Source organism: Grampus griseus (genome assembly GCF_964374135.1).
Source record: "Grampus griseus genome assembly, chromosome: 14".
NCBI classification, from domain to species: domain Eukaryota; kingdom Metazoa; phylum Chordata; class Mammalia; order Artiodactyla; family Delphinidae; genus Grampus; species Grampus griseus.
In genome coordinates this window covers 73,071,017-73,092,615 of record NC_139008.1, presented here as the reverse complement: position 1 = coordinate 73,092,615, position 21,599 = coordinate 73,071,017, and the positions used below count along the sequence as shown (strand labels likewise).

The 21,599-nt window shown below is 41.7% G+C and overlaps 1 protein-coding gene across 2 annotated transcripts; it reads left to right on the top strand.

Annotated features, from left to right (window-relative positions):
* The first annotated feature begins 3,085 nt into the window (after window positions 1–3,085).
* SERINC3 (serine incorporator 3) lies at window positions 3,086–21,599 on the top strand. 2 transcript variants are annotated; one of them, XM_082669791.1, is made up of 10 exons: window positions 3,086–3,223; window positions 8,482–8,643; window positions 9,485–9,678; window positions 11,449–11,528; window positions 12,186–12,323; window positions 12,451–12,620; window positions 14,006–14,096; window positions 15,405–15,585; window positions 17,993–18,220; window positions 18,874–21,599. In XM_082669791.1, exons 1-10 carry the CDS (start codon window positions 3,185–3,187, stop codon window positions 19,010–19,012), a joined length of 1,422 nt encoding a protein of 473 aa, XP_082525917.1. In that variant the 5' UTR covers window positions 3,086–3,184; the 3' UTR covers window positions 19,013–21,599. The 2 variants fall into 2 exon arrangements, with proteins under 2 accessions (XP_082525917.1, XP_082525918.1); XM_082669792.1 differs by lacking the exons at window positions 14,006–14,096; window positions 15,405–15,585; window positions 17,993–18,220; window positions 18,874–21,599 and adding an exon at window positions 13,163–13,973.

Sequence of the window (21,599 nt, the reverse complement as noted above, 5' to 3'; positions counted from 1 at the left end):
AGGGATGAATGGATAAAGAAGATGTGGCATACATACATATAATGAAATACTGTTCAGCTATAAGAAAGAAGGAAATCTCGCCACTTTCAACAACTTGGATGGACCTTGAGGATACTATGCTAAGTGAAATAAGCCAGACAAAGAAAGACAAATAATGAATGGTATCATTTATATGTGGCATTGAAAAAAAAAAGGTCAAACTCATAGAAACAGAGTCAGATGGGGGCTGGAGGATGAAGGAATTAGGGAGTGGTTGGTTAATGCATACACACTTTCAGCTATAAGAAGAAAAAGTCTGAGTATCTAATGCAAACATGGTGACTATAGTTTATCGCACTGTATTGTATAATTGAAAATCGCTACGAGGACAGAGCTTAAATGTTCTGAACAACAACAACAACAACAAAAAGATAAATGTGTGAGTTGAAATATCCGTTAATTAACCAGATCGGAGGAATCCTTTTCACAATATATAGACATCAAATCATCACGATGTATACTTTAAATATCTTAAAATTTTATATGTCAATTATACCTCAATAAAACTGTAATAAATTAACACATTAACCTAAAAAAAAAATCAAGTACATGGGTTACCTTTTGAAACAATATATAGGAGTGTAAGTGATCAGATCATTCCACCCCCAAATATGACACTTTGGCATAAGGATTACCTCCAGCTGAAGACACCTGAGAAGTAGACACAGAAAAGGTCTCTGCCCTCCCTCTATGAATTTCCCTTTGTGACGGTGTTCCCCCATCTCCTCTCTACCAGGAGGGGCAAAATTAAATCACAGGAGACAACTCTAGATAAGACTCTCATCGGTGAGAGGAATCTACAAAACAAACCTTCCTAAAACAACTCTTGTCTTCCATTAGTTTCTCCCATATATTTACCTTCCTACAGGCTGGCCCCTAAAAGCCATAAACCCCTTTCCTTTGTCTTATCACTTCTCTACAAATTTAAATTGTATCGCTCTTTGTCAGAATGGTATAAAAGCCTCCAAGCCTAGCTGGCCCAATCACTAAACCTAAGAGGTGCGGGGGAAACTTTTCCTTCCCTCCAGTGGGGAAAACAACCTAGTTTTGACTGTATGAATATGGGCGGGGCTGCTCTGTGTGACAGTGAGCTCTGCCCCCTGCCCCCCCGCCGCCCCCCCACCCCGTGCTCCCAGAACAGATGTTGCTGAGGGATTCTTACAGGAGGAGGTGGGAAATTGGAGCAGAGGATCTCAAAGATCCGCTCTCCCCCACCTCTGCCACCTAGACAAGGCACACTTAACCACTTAGGGTCAGAAACACTGAGAGAAGGGCAGGGTCCCACATTTAGGAGGACTAATGCTTGCAGGTCAGAAAGTGAAAAACCCTTCAACCGCCGGCTAGACCCATTGTTCCTCACTGAACATAAACAAGTGCTCACAGAATATAAACAAATATCAAACAAGGCCACTCTGTATTTGGAACAAGGCATAGACAAGGCCACTCAGGAACCAAAATATGACTCAACATCCTCCTCTTCTGACTAACATGAGTGGGTCCTGGTTCTTTTTCAGTGACAACTCTGGCCCTGCTTTAATTCTCCTACCTTCTGGATAAAAATTAAGATACCCGTTACAGAATTGTCCCTGCTTCTTGACTGTGTCCAATTCAAAACTGTTCCCTACTTCCTTAAACCCCTCTTAGAGGTACCCAGCACAGACCCAAATCCTACAATAAGTTCTTCCCAACTCCCTCTTACCAAGATACCTCATGGTTTCTCTTAATGCATTCTCCCTTAACAAACAAGCTAAATAACTCTAATTCATTTTGACTGTGGGCATGTTCCTGGTAGAATTTGATCACGGGCTTTATCACAGTCTTAGCTTTATTCTGCCCAGTCCAACAATACCCAGACAGGGAGAAGCAAGGATTTTAAGGGCTACCTGGAAGGTTCAGTGGTCCTGAAACAACCTGACTTGGGCAAGTAGTTTGGGGGGCAGAAAGAGAAAAGGGAATTAGGAAAGCTTGAGTAATTCTTCTTCCTCAGCCATTAACCCTTTCTGTGGCTTCAGGCAAACCATCTCACTTTGGGTCTTTTTCCATTTCTGTACAAGAAAAGATTTGAATCTATTTCTAAGGCATCTTCCAACCTAAATATTCTAGGATCCAAACTCTACAGGTTCTCATACTCCCAGGTAAATGTTCCCCTACACCAGTTATTTGTAGAACATTGTCATCATTGTTGCCATATCTACATACCACCTGTTGTTATGTAAGTAAATAATTTTTCAAAATTTTTTCTTTAAATGGACTCAGTTTTTACTTAAATTTACAAAGTAAAATTTACACCACTACTTAAAGGGAAATCAAGTACTGCTTGGTAGAAGTGGAAGAATTTCTACAAACACACATATACACAAACCCTAAAACAATGTTATTTAACTGTATATGTTGTTACCTTTTGATGAGATTTGGAAGCCTTTGCTCTGCTAAAAAGGGAGATAAGCAAATGTTAGAAAAATGTTAAATACATACCAGTCGCAAACACACTTTCTCTTTAGTTTGAAACAAGACTTTCTCACTCTGCCTTTCAGTGTTACTTAATGTCCTGTATATACATGCATCCTTACATCCTTTCGGTCACCCCAAATGGTTTATATATCCCACAGTTTAGGAAACAGTGTCCATCTTTTCTGCTTAACTTGGGCTCATCCTTCAGTTCTTAGACTTAATATAAATACCTCAGATTAAATATAAAGTCCTTCCAGGACTACTCCCTAACTGATTACCTTCTCCTTACATAGTAGGCATTAAATACACTTTTACTGAAAGAATATTTCCTCGTAATACTTTTTCATAGCAATTATCACAGTATGCCATGGCGCGTTTCTGTCCATTGTCAGTCTCTTCTTAACTTGGCCATAAATTCTTGTGCACTTCTGTACCCCAGATCTTGACAAAGTGGACCCCCAAGGAATGCAAACGAGATGAAGGAATAAACCCTGCTCTGTTCCTGCAGCCTCCGGCCGGTTTAGCCCCGCCTCCTACCCCCAGCCCCGTCGAGGGCGGTGGGCGGGGCCACGCATGACGCAGGCCGCACGTTTCAGGCCTGAGAAACCGTTGCGCTTCTGAGGAGACGCCTCAACCCGCAGTTACTACAGCGCTAGGAGCTTCCGCCTCGGCCACCTCCATCACCCGCATCACCATGGGAGCAGTGCTGGGCGTCTTCTCCCTCGCCAGCTGGGTGAGTTCGGGGTCTGGTGTCTCCGTCGGTCCTGTGGTTTGGGGGAGGGCGATAAGGGCTCCCCAAGCGCAGACCCCGACGGGCCTGGCGCCCGGGGCCCGGGGTTTGGGGGTCCGGCCCTCGGCTGCAGAGGGTATCCGGGGGCGTCCAGGATAAAATCCGCGATGCCCTGCAATCAGGATCAGGCGGTTCGCCTTCTGTGATTGTGGAGGAACGTAAGAGGCCAGCCCTCCATTGTTTACAATTTTGATTGCCCCGCCCCGTGAGCCGTCCGGCCTCTGGGTTCCTCCGGAGCTGGAATGGGACCTGGGACTGAGCTCGGCTCCCGGGGCCCGGGCTCTCTGGTTCACTTCCAAGCACCTTCTTAAGGTGGCGTCATTTATTTGAGCGGGGGTGGGTGGGGCTTGAATAATATTTTTATCCCCTAGCACAGGATTTGCCAAAGCTACAGAGTCTGTGGCAGAGGTGAGATTTTAACCGAGGCCTGTCTGCGGTTCTGGCGCAGTGGAAAGACGGCCTCGTGGGTTATTATTCAGAATTGGAAGTCATGGCCTGAACATTTGGGGACCCTGTACAAGTCATTTCTTTCTGGTTTACCTTAAGATGAGGACAGTCACCCCAGCATTCCTCGCCTCAAGAGCTGTTGTGAGGATGAAGTGGATAAATCGGTTGAATCACTTTGTAGATTGTAAACGCCTTTTAAAAATTCCTTCTAAAAAAGGAATTTTGGGATCTATGGAAGAGAATATGATGAGTTCACTCATACACTCGCTTCCGAGGAGCATGATTCCTTAACTGCCACTACTTTTTCTTAGGGACAGAATGTATTTTCCATCCTTTAAGGTTGTTGATCTTAAATGAAAAGGGCAGTTGGTCTTTTAAGGGCCTAGGTTGTAGTGGCTCTCCAGTTTTTCAACCTTGACCCAAAGTAAGAATAAATTTTACGTGCTTGATTTAATATACCCATTTAGACACAGGTTGAAATAATTCTTACCTTTGCCCCCTGCTGTACAATTTTTCTTTTCTTTCACATTAAAAAAAAAAAATCCTGGTCAGTTGATTTTCTTTCTTTCTTTCTTTTTTTTTTTTTTACAGTTTACTAGTGGGTCAAACTCACTGTTTACAAAATAGATTTAGAAAAAAAAATAGTTAAGAAGGAAATTAATTAGGGCGTGAATTGGTAATTTGAAACTGGAAACACATTTTGGCTTTGATGTAAAGCTGAGATTTGAATTGATGCCATCAAAGCATTTCTACCTATAAATCACTTTTATATTTTATTAATTCCTTTCGTTCAAGAGGAGCAGCAAGGAATTCAGTGTACCAGAGAATGGAATGAGTGAGGGGAAGAATAATAGAAAATGAAGTCAGAAAAGTAAAGGGAGCCAGATCACGTAGATACCCATTGGCCAATTTAAGGACATCGGCTTTTACTCTTATGTGATTATGGGGATCCGTTACGGAAAGGAGGAATGATGTGATCTGACCAGTGTTTTAACAAGGTTGCTGTGTGGAGAAAAGATGTTAGAAAAGAAAGGGTAAAGCAGTGTAGGGGAGGAAAAACTTCCATTCTCAATGGGTTAGTGGTTGGGGCCTGCGAATTAAACTGAGAAAAGACAAATTAGCAAGAGAAAAAAAGAGTTCATGTACTTGTGCAACCCACATACACGCAGGGGTTCTTGGTGATGAATAACTCAAAGAGGTGGTTAGAATATAGGGCTTATTATATGCCTGACTTAATTGGGGTTAGGGTTAGGATTGGGTGGGGCAGAAAAGGGCTTCCATGGGAATAACAAATAGGTTTCTTTAGGAAAGACAAATGGGTTTTTAGGAGAACAAACAGGAGATAAGAAAGTTTGTGATAGTACTTGTTTCTCTGAGTGCAGAGGTCTTTTTATCTTCTTCGTGGCCATAAAACTTCCTTGGAGAGACAATTTATGGCAGTTGTTGCTTTCAGTCAGATGAGAAAAGCTCTGAGAAGGCATTTTTTTCTGCTTCTTTTGAATCTCACATGTCTTCATCTGAAAATAATTTTTATACTAACTCAGGGTTCTGAATGGGTTGCTATAGCAGCGAGACAGGAGCTATTGCATTTAATCCAGGTGAGGGATAATAGTAGTGGCTTGGACCAACGTGATAGCTGAGGATGCTATGAAAGTGGCCGGATTCCGGATACATTTTGAGGATAGAGCTGATGTGCTGACAAATGGAATGAGGGTTTTGGAAAAAGAGAAGGCATGGAGGATGACTCCAAGGTTTTTGGCAACAGTCACATACTCTTCCTTTGGCAACAGGAAGAGTATGTGACGCAACCTGGGTCCTTGGACTCTTTAATCAACAGAAATTGATAAGAGGCCAGAGGAGAATTTCAGCCAAGCAAGAGAGAGAAAAACAAGTAACAGATGGGGGAACTGGTTCCTTAAATGGGATATGGGTAGGGGCGGATCAGTGGGTTGAGCAAGAGGTGTGGCTTAGGTAATCTGCTCTCCCCCTTGGTGGGGCTCTGTGCAGGGGTCGCGCACAGTACCCTGCTATTGCTCTGTGCACCTCCGAAGTGGCAGTTGGTTTGTGGCTTTTTTGTATCTTACCGTTCATGTGTGCAGTTATTTTGAGTCCCTTATAGTTTCTTTGTATTCTGTTGCTCAAGGGTTAGTCCATGTGCAAGCACTCAGGTAAAGGGTCCCAGGCTCCAGCCTCTCTCAAATAGAGTTGTTTACTGAGAGGGAGAAGTGACATAACATAGAGTAGGACAAGTTTGTTCCACAGATTGAGTACCTACTGTGTAAAGGTGCAAGAGATATAACACTAGGTGGGCCCCCCTCAAGGTACAAGATGTAAACAGGTAAGTAGGTGTATTGGTTTGCCAGGGCCTCATAACAAAGTACCGCAGAATGGGTGACTTAAATTACAGAAATTTATTGTCTCATGGTATTAGAGACTAGAAGTCTGAGATTAAGGTGTCAGCAGGGTTGGTTCCCTCTGAGGGTGGTGAGGTAGACTCTGTTCCAGGCCTCGTCCCCGGTTCCTGGGGGTTTGGTAGCCATCTTTGCTGTTCCTTTGCCTTATCAGGCTCTGCCTTCATCTTCACATGACGTTCTCCCTGTGATGCATGTCTGTGTCCAGATTTCTCCATTTTATGACATCAGCCGTGTTTGATTAGGGGCCCACTTTTCTCCAGTATAACATCATTTTACCTAATTACATCTGCGGCAACCCTGTTTCCAAATAAGGTCACATGCTGAGGTACTGGGGATTAGGACTTAAAACCTACGAATTTTGGAGGACACAATTCAACCTAAAGCAAACAGTAGGCAACTATCAGTAGTTTATTTAATTGGCTGGGGGGAAAAATAGCTAAAGGGAGTCAGGAGTGTGAGACTACAGACAAAATAAACCCGTAGCAATTAGTGTCATTGTTTTCAGGTGTAAAATGTCTGTATTTCTATCTGCGACCAGATACAGACTTCTATTACAGTCTTTTGACCCAGATTGTAGTTAAGAGTTGGAGATGAGCCTGGGTGGTCAGTTCCCCGTGGCTGTTTTGATTATGGATATTAACGGTTACCTTGATATACAGAGCCCCTGCTATGAAAGGCATTGTGCTAGGTGCTATGTATTCCTGACATTATCTCATAAAAGATTATTACTGGGACCATACTGTAAAACCAGAATCCCCCAGCGTTGCATTTGCTGCTTCTGCTGGTGATTCTGAACTAGCCTATCCTTGTAATGTGACTTCATAACATCACCTGTCAAAGCAATTCAGGTGGTTTCCTATTCAAGTGTATAGAAGAATGACAAAGTATATCCTCTCATCTGGAATGCTCATTAGGAGAATTTAGCTGACCAAAGATCCAGGTTACTTTTTTTGCTTTAATTGAGGTAAAATTCATATTACATAAAATTAACTATTTTAAAGTGACATTCAGTGACATTTAGTATATTCACAGTGTTGGGCTATCATCATACCTGTCTGAGTACAAAACATTTTCATCACCCCAAAGACAAACTCGATTTCTGTTTAGCAGTCTACTCTCTTCTCCCCACTCCCTCCAGCCTCTGGAAACCACTAATCTGCTTTCTATCTCTGGATTTACCTATTCTGGATATTTCATATGAATGAAATCATACAATATGTGACCTTTTGTGTCTGGCTTCTTTCACTTAGCATGATGTTTTCTAGGTTCACCTATGTTGTACCAGCTATCGGTACTTCATTTTTATGGCCAAATAACATTCCATTTTGCAGGTATACCACATTTTACTTATCCATTCATCAGTTGATAGACATTTGGGTTGTTTCTGCCTTTTGACAATTGTAGATGGTGCTGCCTTGAACATTCATATACAAGTTTTTGTTTGAATACCTGTTTCAGTTCTTTCGGGTGTATATGTAAGAGTGTAGTTACTGGGCCATATGATAATTCTATGTTTGACTTTGAGGAATCTCCAGGTTACTTTTTTTTTTTAAATAAATTTATTTATTTTTGGCTGTGTTGTGTCTTCATTGCTGTGCGTGGGCTTTCTTTAGTTGCGGTGAGCAGGGCTACTCTTCGTTGTGGTGTGCGGGCTTCTCATTGCCATGGCTTCTCTTGGTGTAGAGCATGGGCTCTAGGCACATGGGCTTCAGTAGTTGTGGCACGTGGGCTCAGTAGTTGTGGCTCGCGGGCTCTAGAGCGCAGGCTCAGCAGTTGTGGCGCACGGGCTTAGTTGCTCCACAGCATGTGGGATCTTCCCAGACCAAGGCTCGAACTCCAGGTTACTCTTGAATGGAGCCGAATGTCTCTTGCTTTCATTATTTATAAGGGTTTCCATGTAATGTTGCCTTATGCTGTAATATCAGATTTGGTAGCTAGGATTCCCAGAAAACAGCAAGTGGAGTTAGTTTCTATTTTTCTCAGTGTTATTGTTTTTAAATAAAATATGCTGTCTGTGAGAACATAACCAACATTTATTGGGCTTTTACTGTGTTTTAGGCACTGTGTTGAGTGCTCATTTAATATAGCAATGTCTGAGGGAGGAAGATTCTGTTATTGAGTTTAATTTACAGATGGAGAAATAAGCTTACATTATGTAACTTGTTGAGGTAAAGTGGCAGAAATAATATCAACTCCAGAGCCCATGCTTTTAACCACTTCCTCCCAGCTATAGTTCTCAGTTAAAACTCTCAAAGCCTGGTTGGCCTCATCTTCTGTTCTGGATGTCACAAAGGAGTCCACTGAAGGAGGTCTCAAATGGTAATGATGTGCTTATTACAGGTTCCATGCCTTTGCGGTGGTGCATCATGTTTGCTGTGTAGCTGCTGTCCCAACAGTAAGAATTCCACTGTGACTCGCCTCATCTATGCTTTCATCCTCTTCCTGGGCACTATTGTATGTTGTATCATGTTTCATGAAGGGATGGAAACTCAGCTGAAGAAGGTAAGTAGAGGTAACCATAACCTTATTTAACGTAGTGGTTTTTATTATTTTTATATTTTGCAGAGTTTTAGTTGTAATTAGTACTTATTTCTTCACTGTTGTGAAAGTCAAGTTCGTTGGATTTGTTGGCATTTTAAATTTTGGTCATAGTCAAGACACAGAATATAAAGGTATCAGTCTTTTCCCAAAGTAAAGGTAGTCAGAATGAACATCTTTAGTCTAACAGCTTTGGGAAAGATATTAAAAGAGTGGCCCTAAAACTTTATCTTTTCTTATATGTTTAGTTTTAAACATTTAAACTAGACTGGCCCTTCACCTTCAGAAGGAGTGGGTTGTAGCATGAAAACTCATGGGAAAATGGGAGATAACCTCACCCACAGGTAAGGGCCAAAAAGAGAGCACTCAGGACTTCCCTGGTAGTCCAGTGGTTAAGAATCCGCCTTCCAATGCAGGGGACGCGGGTTTGATCCCTGGTCGGGGAAGTAAGATCCCACATGCCGTGGAGCAACTAAGCCCGCGGGCTGCAACAAAGAGTCTGCACGCTGCAATGCAAGATCCTGTGTGCTGCAGCTAAGAGCCAACGTAGCCAATAAACAAATAAATAAAATATTAAAAAGAAAAGAGAGAGAGAGAGCTCCTGCCTTTTATTTTCAAAATGCAACTTGTTTATTCTATTTGGTGACAAGATTGTAAGTGAATTGGAAGGCAAAGAGAGAAGTCCCACAGGAGAGTCTTGCAGTTGTTTAAGTGGTCAGTTTTAAAAATCCAGGCTTTCCTATTGTGGAATAGAATCTCTCTTTAAATGTGGATATTCCCATAACATTAAAATTGCTTTTTCCAGATTCCTGGATTCTGTGATGAAGGACTTAAAACCAAGGTGGCTGATATAATCATGGATAAACATTGTGATGTGCTGGTTCGTTATAAAGCCGTATATCGAATCAACTTTGCCTTGGCCGTCTTTTTCTTTGCCTTCTTTCTGCTCATGTTAAAAGTGAAAACGAGTAAAGATCCCAGAGCAGCGATACACAATGGGTTTGTAGGAATTATTTATTATTAACTTGTTATGTTATGATGTGCACCCTCCCCTTCAGCAGTTAATGTTGCCATTTTGATGAAAGCAGTAGAGTATGTAAATCAGTGGCCCAGATGTATTTCCGACCTACTATACATGGGAAGTTGTTTCAACATCATTTTCAGTTGGAGCCCTGCAGCATGGAAGAGGTAGAGTGGACAAGGACAATCTTGTCTTTTTCCTGTATTTTTTAAAAATACCTTTGCTTAAAGTGCCTAGATTTTTATGGAACACCTACGAAACAGTTCAAGCATTGTACTAAGCACTACACACACACACACACATTTTTTCTTTCTGTTGTTAAAAGAGAAACATTTACCTGATATATTTAAACAGTATACAGAAAGATAAATAGTGAATATATTTGGGCCCCTGATTCACATATTCTGTCGCTTCCCGTTCCTGATCCCCGGTTCCCCTTTACAGGGAGGTTAAATAAATTGCCTAAGATGTCTCAGCTAGTGAGGGTTGGAGCTAGGATTGAAACTCAAGTCTGTCCAGCTCCAAAGCTGCTTTCTTTACACTCTGCCATACAAGGCAGTCTTTAAAGATTGACTGAAAGCCAGGTTTGGTCCTGGCCTTTGCCAGTGACGAACTGTGTGATTGTGGGCAAGGCATTTATGTCCAATCGCCTGATGTGCGGCAAGCCAACCTGAGATGCTGAGGTTTGCAGCAGAGACGGGAAGACAGACCTCAGATCTGCCTCCCCGAAGGCGAGAGGCTTTAGTTATTTATGGGATAGAGAAGCAGAGTAGTCTTAGGTTTGGGGAAAGGGAATTGGAGGTAAGGAAAAGGTGAGGTAATCAGTGTTCTGCACAGGTGTATCTGAATTACATGCTTCTTAATAGGATGTATGTTCAAAAATGGAGATGCTTAGCATAATCTGAGGGTAGAGTTTTTGGCACTCTGACATAAAAAGGATCATTCATTTTTGGCACTGACATCAAAAGGGTTATTCATTGCACATCTGTGCAGGCCCTGTCTTAGGGTCAGTGGTCCCGACCAGTCTTAGGCAGCTTGAACTGGATAAAAACTAACTCCCAGTTTCTGAAAAACGGCTTAAGCCCCCGTTACTATAGTGACCCACGAGTCAGAGGCACGTTATCTACAGGGGTAGTTAAAAAAGAGTCTTGTGGTATATTATCTAGGCCATATGAAGGTTGGAGGGTATGAAATTTGAAAAAAAAAAAATTACGATGAGCCTTTTGAAGGCAAGGCTGCAAGCGGGGGTGGTTCTATAACCAGCTGTTCCCTTAGCACTGTTGTGTAAGGCAAGCTCAAGAATTTCTGTTGGGCACCAGTGTCTGTTAACTATGGGGCACAGTTTCAGGATGGGTTTTTTAACACTATGGGGCATGGTTTTACCATGTTGTAAAGGAAGGATTTGGTGATTCACTTTCCCCCAGATCTAAGTTGATTGCTTTATATTTAGCTAACATCGTTAGTTTAGAATGCTCCAAAATTCTAGAAAAAGGCCTATCTTTAAGTGCTAAAAGTAGGGAAATAACATGTTTCTTTCTTGTGAATGTGCATGATTTGGTCTCTGTGCTAACGTTTGTCCTTAAGTTGTGTGAGGTATTGAGTGAAGTAGTTTCATGTCAAATGAAGAAATAAGCCTAATCATGTTGGAAGTGGCTAGTAAGGCTTTATTTTTGCATTTTAGAAATTCATTTTTCTCAGTGTAAGGGCAAAAATTAGCATTTCATAAGTGTACTTTTATATTTTAATAGGTTTTGGTTCTTCAAAATTGCTGCCATTGTTGGTATCATGGTTGGATCTTTCTATATCCCTGGGGGCCACTTCACCACAGGTATGGTTCACTATTAGGGGGGTCAATTATAATATATACAAACTCTACAAATGATTGAGTTAAAGCTACATTTTCATTACTGATTTTTGCAGAACTGGTAATTAAATGAGATGGTGTCCAATTACCATGACTTGGTACTAATATTAAGATATTAATTGATTGATTAAAGCCGGGAGGCATTCAGCCCACTTCTCAGCTATTCTGGAACCATATGTTCGTTTGCCAATATTTTAATAGTTTCTCTTCTCACTTGGCAATACCACGTTAATCGGAGAGCTTGTCAACGTAAGGGCTTGTAACCATGTGTTCCACTATTCCTGTCTTAACCTGCTTCCTTATCGTGACATCTGTGGATTTCCACTGTGATTTTTATCCCTGTAAGTAAAGGAAAGGGCTTATATCTTTTCCATTTGGAATGTCAGACCCTAGGCTCCCCTTGGCACAAGCTAGAACAAGTTTGAAAAGGTCTGAAACCCAACAGAACACTTCTCAGAGAATGCCTTTGAGTTTGGAATTGCAATAATCTTGCTGTACTGCTGGAGACAATGTCTTTATTACCTCTCTATTACTTGAATTGAAATCTTTTTAGAATGTTGGACAGTAACATTCTGAAATGTTGCTCCTATGGTGAAGAGTAACTGTGCTTTTGGTTTGTAGCCTGGTTTTTTATTGGCATGGTGGGGGCTGCCTTCTTCATCCTCATCCAGCTGGTGCTGTTGGTGGACTTTGCTCACTCTTGGAATGAATCATGGGTAAATCGAATGGAAGAAGGGAACCCAAGGTGCTGGTATGCGGGTAGGTATCTAAACCCCTATGAGAGCCATACTGCATTATGCTACGTTAAATAGGGTGAAAATTGGTCCTCGTTAGTATAAGAGTTTGTTATGACTGTGGGCATTCATGTTTGTTTTCTTTTTTCTAGCTTTACTGTCTGTCACAAGCATGTTTTATATCCTGTCAATCATCTCTGTCGTATTGCTCTACACATACTACACCAAACCAGATGGCTGCACAGAAAACAAGTTCTTCATCAGTTTTAATCTGATCCTTTGCATTGTGGTTTCTATTATGTCAATCCATCCAAAAATTCAGGTATGGTTGTGATTTCTGCTTCTTCCTCCTGTGAAGGATTTTTAATGAATGCTAAACTTGAAACCTAGGTAACCTGTTGTATGAATTTATGTCCAAGTTTATCTACTTAAACATTTTTCTACTTCAACACGATAAAGTCTTCTTAATTATAACTTAATCACTCTAAAATGTGCCATGGAGGGCCGGTAAATGAATAATTTCCCTATTATTTAAGAAAAAAATCTATGTAACTTGAGAATTTATCATTCTTATAAAATTGTTTATATCATGAGACTGATTCTTAGGAATCTTTAGCAAAGATATTTTAGGGGAATTCAACTAGAAAAAATAATTGATTTTAATATTTAAAACAACTCATGCTCCTGAGTTTCCTCATTTAAATACAATATTTTTAAAATTCAGATATGAATTTAGGTGTGAAAAGAACATCTAGACATCACCTCTCCTTTTTTATTTTTATTATTATTATTATTTTTTTTTTTTTTTTTTTTTGCGGTACGCGGGCCTCTCACTGTTGTGGCCCCTCCCCTTGCGGAGCACAGGTTCCGGACGCGCAGGCTCAGCGGCCATGGCTCACGGGCCCAGCCGCTCCGCGGCATGTGGGATCCTCCCGGATCGGGGCACGAACCCGTGTCCCCTGCATCGGCAGGCGGACTCCCAACTACTGCGCCACCAGGGAAGCCCTCTCCTTTTTAAAAAAAAAAAAGTTATTTTATTTTTGGCTGCGTTGGGTCTTTGTTGCTGGGCGCGGGCTTTCTCTAGTTGCGGTGAGCGGGGGCTACTCTTCGTTGCGGTGCGCGGGCTTCTCATTGCGGTGGCTTCTCTTGTTGCGGAGCTCCGGCTCTAGGCGTGTGGGCTTCAGTCGTTGTGGCTCGCGGGCTCTAGAGCGCAGGCTCAGTAGTTGTGGCGCACGGGCTTAGTTGCTCCACGGCATGTGGGATCTTACCGGACCAGGGCTCGAACCCGTGTCCCCTGCATTGGCAGGCAGATTCTTAACCACTGCGCCACCAGGGAAGCCCACCTCTCCTTTTAAAAGTGAGAAAACCGAAGTTCCAGAGAGGTGATGGGTCACCAAGCTAGCCAGTGGCAAAGCTTAGCTTAGATTTCACTGTACCAAGGAACTAGTAGTAAATCTAAGCCTTTGTATGATATACAGGAATTTCCAGGATTATGAAATGCCTGAGAACCAGTAGTGCATGCCTCCTCTTTCTTGGTTCTTTTTCAAGCTAACTCAAACTGAAAGGTTACTTGTCATCTTTCAACTGTCAGGCAGAATTAGAAGGTTCTCAATTAATAACAATTCAGTGGGTCCCAGGAAGTATGCTGGGTTTTAGAAATTCAGCCCTTGCAATTCCTATGGCATTGTTTTCTTTTTGATTCTGTAGGAACACCAGCCTCGTTCTGGCCTCCTGCAGTCCTCTATCATCACCCTCTACACCATGTACCTCACATGGTCAGCCATGTCCAATGAACCTGGTAAGGGAGTTTTAATAACGCATTCATTTGGTGAAAAGAAAGTAAGAAATGAGAATGTCCCTGGAAGCCCAGTGGTTAGGACTCCATGCTTTCACTTCTGTGGGTCTGGGTTTGATCCCTGGTCGGCAAACTAAGATCCCACAAGCCGCGCCACGCAGCCAGAAAAAAAAAGAAACAGAAAAAAGAAAGTAAGAAATTACTCCTTTGGTGGGTGCAGAGATTAGAGCTGGAGCAAATGTCAGACAAACAAATGAACAGACAAAAAACTTCACTTAAATGTACAGTGTCCACGGTATTTACCTTTCACGTTTTATTCTCCATGTCTATTCATGGCTATTCAGAGCTGACAGCCTAAAGGACCACAGTCCTTTATATAGTCCAGGCTTTTCCCTGGACTAAGTCAAACTAGTTAAGAGCTGAACAAGGCAACATTGTTTTGGCCCTTTGTAGAATTACTTTAATTGAGTGTTACTTTGGTGGTACAGGCTGCAGAAGAAACAGCTGCAGGAAATCTCCTTTTGTAGATCTTACGGGATTGTTTCTCAGTGGGGGTATTTTATGGACTCCTTTTCAAGGAAAACCATTATTTCAGACCATTCAGTGATGACTCAACTTATTTTTATTGTATTCCTATGTAACTATGTAGAAACAAAACTAGGGATAAACTCCTTGTGCTGTTTTTGTTTTTTGCTAACCAGGCCAAGTTTATTGACTCTAGCCTTATTTTGCAAACAAATTAGTTTTTTTTTTAAGTTTTTATTTTATATTGGAGTATAGTTGATTAGCAATGTTTTGATAGTTTCAGGTGTACAGCAAAGTGATTCAGTTATACATTTTCCCATTTAGGTTGTTACATAATATTGAGTAGAATGTCCTGTGTTATACAGTAGGTCATTGTTGATTATCCATTTTAAATATAGCAGTGTGTACATGTCAATCCCAACCTCCCTAACTATCCCTTCCCCCTCGATAATCATAAGTTTGTTTTCTAAGTCTGTGTAAACTTGTGCTTTAAACACAACTATAGAGCCAAAAAGACTTGCCAGTTAAATTTCAAACCCAGTGAAATCAAGATTGACATTTATGATATTTGACAAATACTTTGTTGTTGTAGTTTCATTTCCTTTTTTCTAAAACTAAGTCTGTAGTTGCAACACAGATGCGTTACTGACTGCCCAGTTGCAGGTTCTTTGAAGTGTAGCATTCCTATGTTTTAAATCACGAATGAGTGATGTATAGCACACCCCTCAAATCCTTTTGGACCAAGATGAGTTATACTGAAAGATATAAACAGTTTTTCATTTTCAGATCATTCCTGCAACCCTGGCCTATTGAGCATCATTATGCACATGACCTCACCAACCTTGGCTCCTGCAAATGCAACTGCTCTTGCCCCTACTCCTGCTGCACCGTCGCAGAGTGGGCCTTCTCTGAATAAAGAGAACTTTATTGGGCTGGTCGTCTTTGTTCTCTCCCTTTTGTATTCTAGGTAAGTTTAAAAGTACTTAGGACAAAATTCTTAGGAAGGTTAGTAATAGAGTGAAGAAGCTATTTTGCTTTCAAAAAACAGTGAGAAGAATTACAAAAATTTAACTCTTCCTTATTAAAGTCATTGACTTGCTTCAGTTACCTTGCTGTGTACATTTCTTTAAGTACAGTAAATCCTCTCATCAAATAATTCCTCCCAGGCTTACTAAGAGATATGTTCTCCTTTGTATAGGAGGATAAAGCCTTTACCTGACTCTGGATCAGCTAGAATACTGGCTCTGAAAATTGGTTGGCTTATCTTTTTTTAAAACAATCTTTATTTTCTGATCACTGTAAATAAAATTTAAACAACTACAGAATTTTATACATGAAATGTTAGTCTGTAGTTAATCCAGGACACCAGATATAACCTATGTTAGCAGTATTCACTCATTCTCCCACCCATTTTTATTGATATTGTCTGTATAAGTGCATGTTACTTTAATAATTTTAAAATATGCAGTAATCAAAATGGGCAAGGATATATTTATATAAATTAATAGCTTAAGTGAGAACAGTAGGAAATGAAATGGTCCTCCCTCTAAATTTACCTCTGCTATGATTAACATTTTGGTACACATTATTTCAGGCTTTTTTCCTTTGTTTATACTTACTGTCTATTGACCTATCTGTATCTATATAATTATGCATATTTTTATAAATAGTTACATAATTTTATTTATATCACTTGATATCTAATTTTTTCAAAATAAATTGGGAGCGGGCTTCCCTGGTGGCGCAGTGGTTGAGAGTCTGCCTGCTGATGCAGGGGACACGGGTTCATGCCCTGGTCCGGGAAGATCCCACATGCCGCGGAGCGGCTAGGCCTGTGAGCCATGGCCGCTGAGCCTGCACGTCCGGAGCCTGTGCTCTGCAACGGGAGAGGCCACAACAGTGAGAGGCCTGCGTACCACAAAATAAATAAATTGGGAGCATTCTATATAACAGTATATACTTTCTGAAATGCCTATGAATTTGTCATAATTTGGACAGCTTTGCACATAATGTGTAGATTTATCCTTTTTTCTTTTTTTAATGATTGCTTAAAATATGGGTTGGCAAATAACAGCCCTTTGGGCTGGCTTCCTGTTTTTGTAAATAAAGTTTTATTGGCATACAGCTATGTTCATTTGTTTTCATACTGTCTGTGACTGTTTTTGTTTGTTTTCCTTTGATTCTTGATATTGGGGGCAAAGCTTTTAGTCTTTCACTATTAAGTATGATGTTAGCCCTGACTGTCTGTTTGTTTGTTTGTTTGTTTTTGCGGTACACGGGCCTCTCACTGCTGCGGCCCCTCCCGTTGCGGAGCTCCGGACGCGCAGGCTCAGCGGCCATGGCTCACGGGCCCAGCCACTCCGTGGCACGTGGGATCTTCCCGGGCCGGGGCACGAACCCGTGTCCCCTGCATCGGCAGGCGGACTCTCAACCACTGCGCCACCAGGGAAGCCCAGCCCTGGCTATTTGATAGATGCCCTTTATCAGTTTGAGGATGTTCTTCTCTATTTCTATTTTGAGTTTTTATCATGAAAAAAATATCAGATTTTTGTAAAATGCTTTCTCTTTGTTGAGATGTTCATGTGGGTTTTGTCCTTTATTTGTATGTACTTTTTTATTCAGTCATTTAACAAACTTTTAGTGAATATCTGCTGTGTACTAGAAATGCATAGATGACTAAGGTCATTGTCAAAAAGTTCTATGAATAGCAAGGAAGACAGGAACAGTAAGTGATATAGCAGAAGGAAGAGTAAGGAGCTGTGGGAATTTAATCCAGCCTAGTGATAGGGTGATGCCAGGGAAGACCTCCTAGAGGGCACAGCATGATCAGAGAATTTAAAGGGTGATTAAGTTAGCTGGGAGAAGGTGGGGAGTGCATTCCAAGCAAAGGAGAGAGGTACTTGTGAAGTCCTGAAGCAGACATTGAGAGCATAGTATGTTTTGGGAAACTCCTAGGCAGTTAAACCCTCAAATTGTAACTGATGAGAGTACTGTCTCTGTCTTGTGATGACAGGCATTTAAGCAAACCCTTCAGAAGCCCTTCGGTCCCCAAAGCAGGAGCAGTTCAGAAATAACCTTCATGTGTATAGACCAGTGATAGCATTTCGTGTTCATGGCCCCTTTCTTTTTTTTTTTTTTTTGCGGTACGCGGGCCTCTCACTGTTGTGGCCTCTCCCGGTGCGGAGCACAGGCTCCGGACGCGCAGGCTCAGCGGCCATGGCTCACGGGCCCAGCCGCTCCGCGGCATGTGGGATCTTCCCGGACCGGGGCACGAACCCATGTCCCCTGCATCGGCAGGCGGACTCTCAACCACTGTGCCACCAGCGAAGCCCAATGGCCCCTTTCTGACTTACCTTTTTGGGGTCGCTCTCCAGCATCCGCAATGCCAGCAATAGCCAAGTAAGCAAGCTGACCCTGTCAGGAAGTGACAGCGTGATCCTCCGTGATACGACTGCCAACGGCGCCAGCGATGAGGAAGATGGACGGCCTCGGCGGGCTGTGGACAACGAGCGAGAGGGCGTGCAGTACAACTACTCCATATTCCACCTCATGCTCTGCTCGGCTTCCTTGTACATCATGATGACCCTGACCAACTGGTACAGGTAGGAGGCAGAGAGAGAGAGAATCGAGGGAAAAACACTTAGCCCCTCAGGGTTGCCTGTAAAGTCTCCATCCATTGTCCTGACTTCAGAATCCCCTTTCTTTACCCTTATAATGAAGTTGTGTTCAGTGCTCTTTTCTGAAATACTTTTGACTTTTTCTCCTCTTGCATTTGAAATCCAGTTGGAATTCTTACGGTGAAAATCACGGGAAGCCCTTCCAAACTTGAGTTACTTGAGAGAGAAAATCATGACATTAAGTGAGCTGACTTGTCTTTGTTCCCTGATTTTTCTCTGTCTAGAGATGTCCGTATAGAGTATTCTGATCAAAGTAATCATGTGGTAAGGAAGGAGAGTTTCAGGGAGGTCATTTCAATCTAGACTTTGACCAATATGTAGAAGAGCTAGATGTTCCTGAAGAACTTTTTGCAAGGAATAGTCACAGTTCTTCATGCAGGCAAGAAGATAAAAGCTGTTTGAGAGGCAGAGTTCCCTGCTCATAAAAACTAAAAATCACAGCTTTCTCAAGTCTCTTCTAGAAACTTACTAGGGAGTCGTGTCAGTCGAATTTCACTGGAGCATTTCTTAGCTTTTGCTGAGGGGCTGCTGAATGCTGAAATTAGGCTCCTTTACCTACCTCTCTGCTGTTTTCTTAGCCCTGATGCAAACTTCCAGACCATGACCAGCAAGTGGCCAGCTGTGTGGGTCAAGATCAGTTCCAGCTGGGTCTGCCTCCTCCTCTACGTCTGGACCCTTGTGGCTCCGCTCGTCCTCACCGGTCGAGACTTCAGCTGAAGCTCTGAGTGCCAAGGACACACTGAAATTCATAAAGGTCTCCTTTGCTGAAAGCTCACATCCCTTTTACTTTTGCTTCAACTAATATATTAAGCAAACTCTCTGCAAATAAGACTATATCCAAGTTTATATCAGAGGGCAAGAGTGAATGATGCTTGATGCAGGATCAGAACTTTTCGTTTATATCTATATTATGTTTATTTGTAAGGATATAGAGTAAAAGGAACGTTTTGCCTTTTAAAGTGAACTACAGCTGTGCTGTGAAGAGAGTTCTTTATTAAGACTTATAGGTTCCTACAACTTTGATTTAACATGTAAGACAGAAAAATGTTGGATATTTGAGGCTGTCGTTAATATATTTCTATTGCAAAATCTTTAAAAAGCATAGTAATTATAATAATGCATTTCTATGACAGTTTTCTTCTGTGAAAGTCTTGTGTGAAACAAGCTCTTTGTTCAGTCCTTAAACTCATAGTGCTTGGGGAGAGGAATACATGTGTGGGTCTTGCCCCAGAAGAGGGGTTGCTAGTATGGCTACTGTTTCTATATCTTGAGTTTTTTCGTTTACTTTTTTTTATACTACAGTCTTGATGCTGCTTGATTTAAGCCTGTGGCTTTGCCAGAAATGTTAATTTCAATTAAATGCTTTGTAGGTTTGGTTAAACTGAAGATTCACTTGGGAAAACTGTGCAACTTTAGTCTGTGTAATTATCTTGTTATGAGTATGTAAAAGTATAATGCATGTGAATTTATTATTTGCACTATAAAGGTATTTGATTAAAATAGAAAGACAAGCTTTTAAGGCCCTTTCTTTAACAGCTTTTATCAGTTAGCAGCCATTCTATGTTTTTCTTTTTTTTTGGACATATGGACAGTCAGGTTTATAAATCATCTTGCAGAATGCTCCTGTTCCTTCTAAAACTTAAGGTCTGGCTGGTGAGTAGAGTCTTGAACTCATTTGGAAATGGTACTAAATATCTTTTCTGGGCAAGACACTTGGGTAGATGAGCGAGAAGGTCAGCACTGCCGGGAAGCTTTCGGGAGAGGCAGCACACAGGGCGGTAGAACAGAACAGTGCACTCAGGGAAGATTTACTGCGCGTTCTGTACCAGGCCCTGTCAGGTTCTGGGATGCACCTTTCAACATGACAGGCAGCGGCTCTGCCATCTTGGACTTAGAGTTTCGAGGAGGATATAATGAGCTGACAGGTAGTACAACGTGTTGTGATTAGTGCTGTGATTTAGGAATTGCAGAGAACTCAAAGTAGAGGTGCTAGGTTGGGGTGTCATGGTAGGCTTCTTGGAAAAAGTGTTGTCTAAGCCAAGAAACGTTAGGAGTTAGCTAATAAAAGAGAAATGGGGAAGTGGAATGGCATTGCTGAAGGGTAGACTAAATGGTATGTTAAGGGTAGGGAGATTAAAAAAAAAAAAACATGTTCAGTGAAGCTGTAAAGGGGAGAAGTGGGCAGGGACTAGGTCACGAAGGGCTTTGTAAACCACACTGAAGAGTTTGGACCTTATGCGAGGGCAACAGGGAACATATTCACATATTCAGAGTGACGTGGATGAATGATGTCTTCAGTCACTGTGGCTGATATATGGAGAATGGATTTAGGGACATGAGACCGGGGCAGTCCATATAATAAGATTTGAAACAAAGAAGTCAAAGTGAGGATGGAGAGAAACTGACAGCTGAGAGTTACTGAGTAATTAAAAATTTTAACTTGGCAATTGATTAGCTATGGGGGAGAGGTAGATTCCTGAGTCATGCTGATTTAATCACCTGAGTGTATGGTGGTTCCGTTTATATGGTGAGAAAAACCGGAAGGGGAGGAACAATTTGCACTAGAAGAGAAGATGGGAGGTGGTCCCTCAAGATGGCTAAGAGTCAGACTGTTTAGGTTTGCAAACAAGCTTTGCCATTTTCTATCAGTCAGACTGGTCAGTTAATACTTATTGAGTATATACTATGCTTTATGACCTTGGGCAAATGACAATCTGTCTGAGCCTCAGTGTTTCCTTTGTTTGGAAGTTTATCTTAGTACAAAAGATTGTTTAGGGAGTAAAACTACTTTGCAAGGTGCTTAACCCATTTTAAGCATATCTGGTGGTAGCTGCTAATCTCCGTGTGGGCTAATATGAGACCAGACAATAGTCAAAGGTCAGAGATATTCACCCATAATCTGGTGGAGGTTAGATTTGAGGTGTTCTTACAGAATTAAACAGATGGGACATAGAGGGGACAGTATCAGTTGAGCTGTAGGTGAGGGGTCAGGAAACAGGGCTTGATATGAAGTGTTGGAACCACCATCATTTAAACCAGTACCTTATGCCGTGGTTCAGAGATAAAGTTGCCAGGGATTTGGGGGGCAGTTCGGGGAGGTGTGGCCCCTTACTTTGCCATTGAAAAGCAATCACCTCATTTTCCTTAAAGCAGGGCCAGCCAGTTTTAAGACTTTTAAAGGTCCTGAACTTCCAGAACATTACCGTGTACCATCCCCCACCTTATGTCCTTTAAGGTAAAAGCAATACTAAACTGTAAAGTAAATGTAACAAAGTCCAATAAAGGTTTTATTTTCTTCTCATGA